The sequence below is a fragment of the Hippocampus comes genome, unplaced genomic scaffold (assembly GCF_001891065.2).
Source record: "Hippocampus comes isolate QL1 unplaced genomic scaffold, H_comes_QL1_v1.1 scaffold22, whole genome shotgun sequence".
In the NCBI taxonomy this organism is placed as follows: Eukaryota; Metazoa; Chordata; class Actinopteri; order Syngnathiformes; family Syngnathidae; genus Hippocampus; species Hippocampus comes.
In genome coordinates, this window is record NW_017806175.1 from 7482906 (window position 1) to 7492005 (window position 9100).

Genomic DNA, 9100 nt, shown 5'->3' on the forward strand with positions numbered 1-9100 from the left:
CGCCCGCGTCACCCTCTCGTATCCCTTGTGCGGCGTGCTCAGCATGTTTACCAGCCTCCTCAGTCTGATGTCTCCCTTGGTGCTGGTGGTCATGTCGCTGGAGAGATACGTGGCTGTGTGCCACCCTCTCAGGCACGCCTCCATCATCACCGTCAGGAACACCATGTGGGCCGTGCTTGCCGTGTGGGCTTTTTGTTTCTTCAATATCCTCATCCAGGGGCTTTTATTGATCATGTTTCCATTCGAGCAGCTGAAGAGTCTGCAAATGACGCAGCCGTGCAGATACAGCGCCATGTTCCTCGTGCCACTTTCCGAATTGTACGCTAACATTTACACGTATTTCTTGTTCACCTCGGCAAGCCTGACCATTGTTTTCAGCTACATCGGTGTGGTGTTGTCAGCCAGGTCGGCGGCCACGGACAAGCACTCGGCCCATAAAGCGCGGAACACGCTGCTGCTGCACCTGGTGCAGCTCGGCCTCAGCCTCTTGTCGGTCTTTCACTCCACCATTATGTTATTCATGTATGCTTTGTTGAACCACGTCAACTTCTCACAAGTTCAGGCCATTTTGTTTGTGTGCTTTTTTCAGCTGCCCAGATGTCTGAGTTCTCTCATCTACGGGCTGAGAGATCAGAGCCTGCGGGTCGTGCTCGTGTACTTTTTTCTGCCGTCACCTCGGAGGGTCGGTCGCTCCTGATAAAGCTGCGACTGTTTCCTGAGAGGATCTCTCTTTTGTTCCTATCCATTCACAATGTGCACGGTGTCACTTTTAACTCTGCATTCATTTGTTCGTGTTCGTACAGGAAGAATATGCATCTACAAATCTGTCGTGATGTGTGCAACAGAAAACGACAGTTTTGTCCGTGCGTCACACTGAGTCGGGGTGGAGGAATTGTGGAAGGCCCCCCGCATCAGCCACTGCACACACTGTCTCGCCGACTGCTTTTCTGGGTTCGGAAGCACGGCGCGCAGTGTGCCCGCCGGGAGGTGGTCAATGTTTTATCGGCTGGGGGGGTGCGTTGTTTGTGTGGTCGTGATACTTTGTGTGTGAGCTGGCTTTATTGCACAATAAAATGACCTGTTTCCAAAGTGGTATGTTCTCATTTTCTTAAAATAGATATTTGTCAGACAACAACCACTCACCCCAACTCCCCAAACTTGAGCAAAGAGTATAAAGATGAATGAAGAAAATTGCCGAAGTGACAAACCGAGCAACAGAAGTACTGATAATTTTGAGCAAAATTAATTTTGATGAGTTTAAAAGAAAAACAAAACAGATAATCGGCACTTCACCCGGGAGAAAAGCCTGCTATACCCGAGGCGTACCGTCGTGCCAGCTCCCTCAAAGGGCCACGCCCTTAACACACACACACACACACACACACACAAGCGCACGCACACACACACACGGTCAAGGTTCACTTGTGCACAAGAATACATTTAGAATCTTTATTGTCATTGAACACCGTACAACAAAATTGGGCATTCAAGGACCGCCAACAAAATCGAACATCTCAAGTGCAGAAAAAAAGACAAACACCACCAATCCATTTCACCCAACAACAATATTCCACGACATGCCACCAAAATAATACTTTCATTAACTCCGAACAAAAGCCCAGCCCCACACACCAAAAAAAAAAACACGAGTTCGGACACTGCTCGTATTCAACCTCCGACACGCAGACTCGAGTTGGAAACATTCGGAGTTAATCGGGACCGAAGGGGAGAGACGCCTCAAGACGTACGTGAGGAGGACGTGTGAGAATACACTTGCGGAAAAATGGGTGCCGGCTTGACTCTGTGCTGCTGTCACTTGTATCTGAAGTACAAAAGGGGGACGAAAAATGCCGGTTTGCGGTAAGCTGCTGGCCGGCGGCTTCGTCTCTGAATTCAAAATGGTCCGGCCTCATTCCTGCCCCCACCATTCTCTCCTTGCAGCATGCACACGGCCAAAGCTTCCAAGACAACGGAGCAGCTGTCCGACGAAAGCAGCCATGACGACACAGAGGAGGAGATTCCGTTCGGCCGGCAGCTCGAAACCGGGCCTCCGTGGGTCGCGCAGCAAAACCTGAGGAGAAATAAAGGCGCCGCCTCATCCGCGAGAAGGGAATCGGACCGAGAGCTGCAGGCTTTCATCAGCATGAGGAATCAGGTTGACAAGGCCACAGAGGTGAGACGCCTGGGTTGGTTTCAAGTCTAGTCCAACAGATATTCCCGAATTCAGTCCAGTCAAGAAAAAAAAAAAAAAAAATGAAAGCCCAAACAAGCACGATGACATCATAAAAGGCGACCCACATGCTATAATTGATCCATTCAGGATGGAGTGAAATTGTTCTTGAAACTTGAGATAGGTGGATAAGGCCTCATGAAGCGTTTCGCCACATTACCCAAAATGTACCGATACTTGCCGGTACTTTATTACTCATTACTGATACTTGCTGGATCTTAAACATCAACAGACAAACACAACTTTGAAGTTTGACATTTTATATTTCACCTTTATTTATTCACGTAACCCAATTGAAAACTGATTTTCATTTGCAATGCCGACCTAGCTGCAGGAGCAGTCTTTAAGGCAGGTTTTCTGGTTACGTACCTGGTTAAACAAAGAACAAAAAAGAAACAAACACAAAAAGTAATTTTACTCAACCCCCGCCCCCCACAAAAAACAATGACATTGGTGTCCGAATTGGAAAGTGGCGCTTTTCCACCATCTAGTGGCTTTGACAGGTCACTCTAAACATTTTTTTACAGCATTTTTTTAAAATTTTTTTACAGGAGATACAGAACTGAGCTTATGCCTACCTTGATACATTTTCCAATCTTTTTTTACCAATCTTATATGTGTTTTTGCCCAAGGAATGGGAACAGCTGAACTATGACATCCATACGTTACGCTACACCAGACGAGAAGTGAGAGCACGATGGAAGAAAATCCTGCTGCAAATGGGTGAGACACTGTTTTTAATTCTCAAGCAGGATAACAAGCAACAAGTTTACTACATTTATATTTATTAATTTATTTTTGGAGGCGGTACTCGGTGAAAGAAGTTTCAAACCACTGGTCTGTGTTGTTACTTTGGTGGGGAGGGGGTCTCTTCCTGCAGGTTATCAGTCTGAGGCGGATGCCTTGTTGGACGTCAACAAGCAAAGTTACTTCAATCGAGAGCGATCGCCTTGAATTTAAAAGAAGCGCGTGGTTTTTTTAATGGTAACGCCAAGCGAGCGGAGCGGAACCTTGAAACGAGCGGGCGTGGCCGTTATCCACTCCCCCCCCCCTGTGACTGCCAATCGGTCCCGTTGAGCATGCCCCAAATTCCCACCGCCATAATTAACTTAATATAAGAGCAGCTAACAAAAGGGTTAATGAATGGAAAGACATGCGACATGCGGTTGGCTGTATAAAGCGTGTGGACTTCCCTCGGCATGTCTCTCTCTCTTTTGCACGGCTTGTTCAGGATCGCCTGGTGTCCCTGGACAGCGCTGAAGACTTTGTCAGACTGGCTGTGGAAAAATATCCCACGAGACAAGATGGCTGAAACACAGCACATGATTTATGTTAATGGATGCATTGATTGACTGTTTTGGACTGTGATGTATATTGTGTAATTTTGTTATTTTTGTTTTTCAAGTGTGTTTTCTATTGGACTTGGTAATTTAATTGGTAATATTGGTAAATATATTGAATCCAGTTCACCGCTACATTGGTTTGCTAACGTTATGGACGGTACTAAAATACAAGAGTAAAATATAATTCTGGATTGGTATAAATGTACATATGTTACCAAAATTTAATGTGTTTGCTTTTTGGTGAGAAAATGTACTCATGTAGTTCAGCTTCTTGTTAAAATACAGTCGGGAGTTGTGCAAAAAAAAAAACCCCCGAACCCATGTCGGAAACCTGTCAAGTCCAAACGATGCAGCATAGGAGCTAAGAAGAGAACGGCAAAGGCACTCAACAGCATTACAGCCTCCAGATGTAAGGCCTCTTGATATCCGAGGTCTCGACCTCATGATGACCCATCATTCGGAGCAACTGGTGGTTGAGTATCTTGCTCAAGGACACTTCGACATTGTCGGGAATCGAACAACCAACTTCTGTGTTGGGATACGACCACTCTTTCACTGAGCCAAAACTCCGTGAAATTATTGTACATATTTGTAAATCTGAAAACCACGTGAAAATAACTATTTAGTAATCTCCAAAACATGTCAAAAAATTACGGATGGATACATGTGTGGGAATTGTTTGGACACAAATTTCTCCCCATATACTGTACTGTATTTCAATTCTAGTCAGTATGTCAAATTTTCGGCAATCTTTCGAGTTAACGTCCCGCCTTGAATTTAAAATAAGCGCGTGGTTTTTTTAATGGTAACGCCAAGCGAGCGGAGCGGAACCTTGAAACGAGCGGGCGTGGCCGTTATCCACTCCACCCCCCCTGTGACTGCCAATCGTTCCCGTTGAGCAGTTTCTTTGGTGTTCTGATGCCATCTAGTGGCGATTGTTGGCCGGAACCATTTATCGCGGATAAAGGTCCACCCGACCCCAGTTGCCGTTACACATTTACTGGCGCGCGTTAAAAGAACTTGTTTGAAAGGTCTGTGTAGCTATTTTGTTAGAAGACGAGAGTGCCGAGAACCGACCGTCTGAGGCAAGTCGACGACGGCCAGGATTTCGGCTGAAGTTTAGCCCCTTATGGGTGTGAGCCCACGAGGTTTGTGTGTTTTATGTTAAAGCAATTGTCTTTGTAGTTGTCTTTATTTGGTACGTAATGTCACTTGTTTGTATGCTTCACGTTCGTGGGACCAGTTCTCATGGGTTGCCAGGAATAAACCCTGTATTTTTATCGTGGACTTCGTGTCGTCATTCATGCCGCATCCTGAGGGCGCTACACCCCCACTTGACGGCCTCAGGAATGTAACACAAACAAACGCAATACAGCACGCTTAATCGGCGACGTAGTGAGTCTCCATGCCTCGAACCCATGTCGGAAACCTGTCAAGTCCAAACGATGCAGCATAGGAGCTAAGAAGAGAACGGCAAAGGCATCAGCGGAAGACCGCAGGTAATTTGAGTCTTCCTCGTGAACTAGGAAGCCGTTTAATTGCTGGCTTCCCCATAAAACGTTTCGCCCGGGTGTCATTCCTTCGGAGGTGTATTCCAACCCGGGCTAGGATGACGACAGCTGGATTAGCATGACTAGCTCCGGCTCACGTTGTATTCCCATTGCGGTAGGCTACTACTTAGCATTAGCCTCCGAGCAAAAGGGTTCGCTACTTTGCCCGGTTAAATCAGCGCAAATAATCAGATGATACATTTTTTATGTGCAGCTGCCTTGTCGAGGTTTAACTGTGGCAGCCCGCCTGGTACTTAAAAGCTACGATAATGATGTTCTACCGAACCCTCCCATCGTCATGTCACGATAAACGCACACATATGTAGTACACACAAACATGAACATAGGCAATTCCTCTTTGGAATAATCGGCGTTATTTCACATATCGGCTCATGTTTATTTTAAACGTGTTGTTCGTTTAACGGTACGGCGACCGTCTGACATTCTCGTCGCGATTAAAATAAAAACAACTAAATTTAGATGCAGCAGCAACCTATTTTTCTGGTCCCGCCTGGAAACATCTGATGATTGAGTTTCCAACAGTGTCGCCATCATACGATGAGAAGGAGATCAGTGGCCTGCTACTGTCGGAATTTACCATACGGTGTAATCAATGCATTTTGTACGTTGAGTATAATTTTCATTCCACTATATCAAGGGTGTCAACCTCAATTTGGTTTCAGGCCACATCTTGTTTTTTCCTCATTATGAGGGTGATATTGGCTTCTCATATGATTATATCGACAAAAATAACATTCAAATAATGGGGGATAACTACATTTGAAAGCAGAAGTTTGTTAAGCCAGTGTTTGATTTATTCTAAAATCCGTCTGTCAGACTCCTGTCCTTGAGGGCCACTATCCTGTGTGTTTCCCCTCCTCCAACTTACCTGATTCAAAGGATGATCATTGTCAGTCCTGAAGCAGCATAAGAACGATCCTGATTATTTGAATCAGTTGTGTTGAAAACAGGCAGGACAGCAGCCCTTGAGGACTGACTTTGGACACCCCTGCTTGAGAGGGCCGCGTAAAATAATGCAGCGCTCCGGACCTGGCCGTCACGTCTTGAATTTGACATCTGTGCACAATATGCAGCAGACAGTGTGTTGCCACGTGTGTGTTATGTTGCACGGATCAACTCGGCTGTCACTTGATTGATATTACACCCAGTTATCTTTGTTTTTCCCCCCCATGTTTGCAGGTTGGCTGCGTTTGCAGCCGAGTGAGGAGGTGGGGAAAGATGCCTTCTCCGTCTTTTAACCTCGATGCTCAGAGCCCATTTCATGACAAATGGCTCAAGATAGACTTACAGGTACGTGACGCAATCCACAAAGATGAATCGATGGGTTGCCTGATTCTGTCACTTGTCAAACTTTCCATGCGAATGAACAAGATCTTCAGGGCATACACGTAGATTAGATAAAAGGGGTGTAACAAAAACTGATTTGAATCGAAGAATTGGTTTTGATTTAAAAGATGCCAGCGAATCACATTTACTCATTCACTTGAAAAGACATCGATATATGAATCAAATTGTCTTTTTATTGGAGAGATGCACTCAGCCCCTTTCTTAGTTCCACCATCGGGAAATTTGGAAGTAAATGTGAACAAACCATTAATTCTGATACATTGAAGATTGCCTCTTGTAGGGAATTGAAGTTATAATTTGTATTTGATCTTAACTAAAGCAACCGGATTCCAGCACAACAATGCGTTGATTATTATTATTATTTTTTATTTTTGGTAATGTCTGGTCTCCTCTGGCAGTGGGCCTTCTCGGCAGAAGGACTGAGCGAGATGTGGAACGAAATGGTCAAGGATGAGGAGATAACCTTCAACAGCGAGGAATCGGCGCATCCAGGTATGACACCATCTTGGCACGTGCGGATTATTATTATTTTTTTCCCCTTTGAATCAGCAAAAACGCTATGGGTCAGTATGACCCGGAGTTTGTTTTATCATCTGAAAGTGCCAAATAATAAAATCAATTTCTATTTGGTTGGTTACCTTTATTATGACAACTTTATTTTATTTTATTTTTTTGATTTTCTTGAGTTTTGCTAACGGTTTAATTTGCTCTGTAGCATCACATTACTGGCAAATTGCCCGCTCTTGCGTTTTGTTTTTGTTTTGTTTTGTGTTGTGTTGTTGTTGTTTTTTGTTTGTTTGTTTTTTTAAATAAGCAAACATTTTTTAATGGGCGTTTATGTACTTCCGGGTCAGTATGGCTACTGTAGCCTGTAACGCTTCAGATGTCTTTCGCACATTTGGAAACCGTGCTTACGACCAAGAACACATTTTATGTTATGGTATTTCAAGCCCATTTAAAATTAAAATGGAATTAAACTTACCCTTAAGAAAAGTTCTGTCTGTAAAAGTTTTATTCTTTGGTTTTTCAACTAGTGTCCACACGCACGCACACACACACACACATGTGCAGGCGCGCAACACCCACATGACTCATTAGTCAAGTCAAAATTGAGTGAAAACATTTTGAATAATTAATGGCCCTAAATGAGTCTTGTGGGGACCCGGTCAGAGGTGTTGACAAGCTGGTCGGTCACGCCAGGAGAAGGCAAAGAACCCAAGCAGTTAATTAAGAAAAGTCCACACAACAACAAACACTGACGTCATCGACACAGTTTAGTCAAAAGTTTACTTTTACATCAGGGGCACATGTAATATAATATATACCACCACATATGATGGTTAATTATTTCAATTTAGATCATATATACTCTAATTGCCCCACGGGGATAAAAAAAGTTTTCTGAATCTGAATATATACTATGCAGTATAAATATTGTCCTAATCAATTGTAGTTTTGTCACAAACAGCGGGGGTGTTCCAACTACAGTAGGATCACACTCCTCAGCCTTCCTGATAAGGTCAATTCAAACGTGCTGAAAAGAAGGTTCCATCAGTTGAATATCGGATTCAAGAGGAGTAGTGTAGTTTTGGTCCAGCAGGGTTCTGGGGGCTGCATAGTAGTTTGCCCAGCTAGTCTAAATGTGCTTTGTGCACTTAGCAAAGACATTCGACCGTGTCCCTCGGGGGAATCGGGTGTCAGGTGTCAGAGTTCGGTCCATATGGCCCAGAAAAATTCAGATTTGTTTCCAGTGAGGAATATGTCTCGGTCTGTCGCGGTGACAAAGGAGCTGAACCGAAAAGCAAAATTCATGATTTACCAGTCAATCTACGTTCTACTCTGAGCACCTCCCTGTCCAAACCAGTTGGACAGGATCTGAAGCGCCCATATGAGGGTAAACACAAAGAACATGCACACCGGTTGTATCAACTCCCATGCAACCTCCAGGAGCCTGTTGACGTTGGCCCCCTCAACAACGGACCCACGTAACACGGAGCGCTCTTGCGCAATGTCTCCAACTTCCTTGGTTTATAAATGAATGTTGAAGTTTGTAGGATTGCAACACTCGAGACCGGTCTTGAGATAACAGTACATGTTCAGAGATTAAAGTCCTCCGGATTTTCCCGGAATTCCGGGTTTTTCAAATTTTTATGAAAATTTATCCGGAGAAGTGAGGAAAATTTGCATAAAATTAATCCGGATATTAGTTGACAACATTGAACGAAGACGCGTTTGAGGTCGTTGTATTGCGTCCACGAGCGTAGCCATATTGAGGCACGAACACTAGTAACAGTAAAGAGATTTTTGATTGTGTAATAACGACAGAAGACATGACGGCGTTTGACTAATGGTTTAGCACAGGGGTCGGGAACCTATGGCTCGCGAGCCTTATATGGCTCTTTTGATGATTGCAGATAAAAAAATATTCTCGTTTGTTTATTAATGCATCCATTGAACGATTTTCACTGCTTATTTCCTGTTTGGGCTGCAGTTGGCTCCAGGAGCCATTTTGATTGGATGATACTGGCCAACGTTGCCGTTGCTGTGGAAACAGGTATACGCCTCCTTTTGAATCAACTCGCTCGGCCATTAGCTCAAAGCTAATCCTT

The 9100-nt window shown here is 44.3% G+C and overlaps 2 protein-coding genes across 2 annotated transcripts in view; both read left to right on the forward strand.

Moving 5' to 3' along the window:
* Positions 1–9: 9 nt before the first annotated feature.
* Positions 10–9100, forward strand: part of LOC109531997 (olfactory receptor 1078-like) — a 14915-nt gene continuing 5824 nt past the window's right edge. Inside the window, exon 1 of the mRNA XM_019896541.1 lies at positions 10–987. Within this exon, the coding sequence (XP_019752100.1) occupies positions 44–697 (654 nt within the window). The 5' untranslated portion in view covers positions 10–43 and the 3' untranslated portion in view covers positions 698–987. The remainder of the gene's footprint in view (positions 988–9100) is intronic.
* On the forward strand, positions 1627–3184 carry LOC109531954 (melanoregulin-like). Its single transcript, XM_019896492.1, has 4 exons — positions 1627–1860; positions 1942–2173; positions 2863–2953; positions 3111–3184. The coding sequence occupies exons 1-4, from the start codon at positions 1784–1786 to the stop codon at positions 3182–3184; spliced, it is 474 nt and encodes a 157-aa protein (XP_019752051.1). The 5' UTR covers positions 1627–1783.

Excerpts from the sequence above, each read along its gene's own strand:
- LOC109531954 (XM_019896492.1), top strand. The coding sequence starts at position 1,784 with ATGGGTGCCGGCTTGACTCTGTGCTGCTGTCACTTGTATCTGAAGTAC. Across the intron at positions 1,861-1,941 it reads ACGAAAAATGCCGGTTTGCG|CATGCACACGGCCAAAGCTT; the intron begins GTAAGCTGCTGG and ends CTCTCCTTGCAG. Across the intron at positions 2,954-3,110 it reads GAAAATCCTGCTGCAAATGG|GTTATCAGTCTGAGGCGGAT; the intron begins GTGAGACACTGT and ends CTCTTCCTGCAG.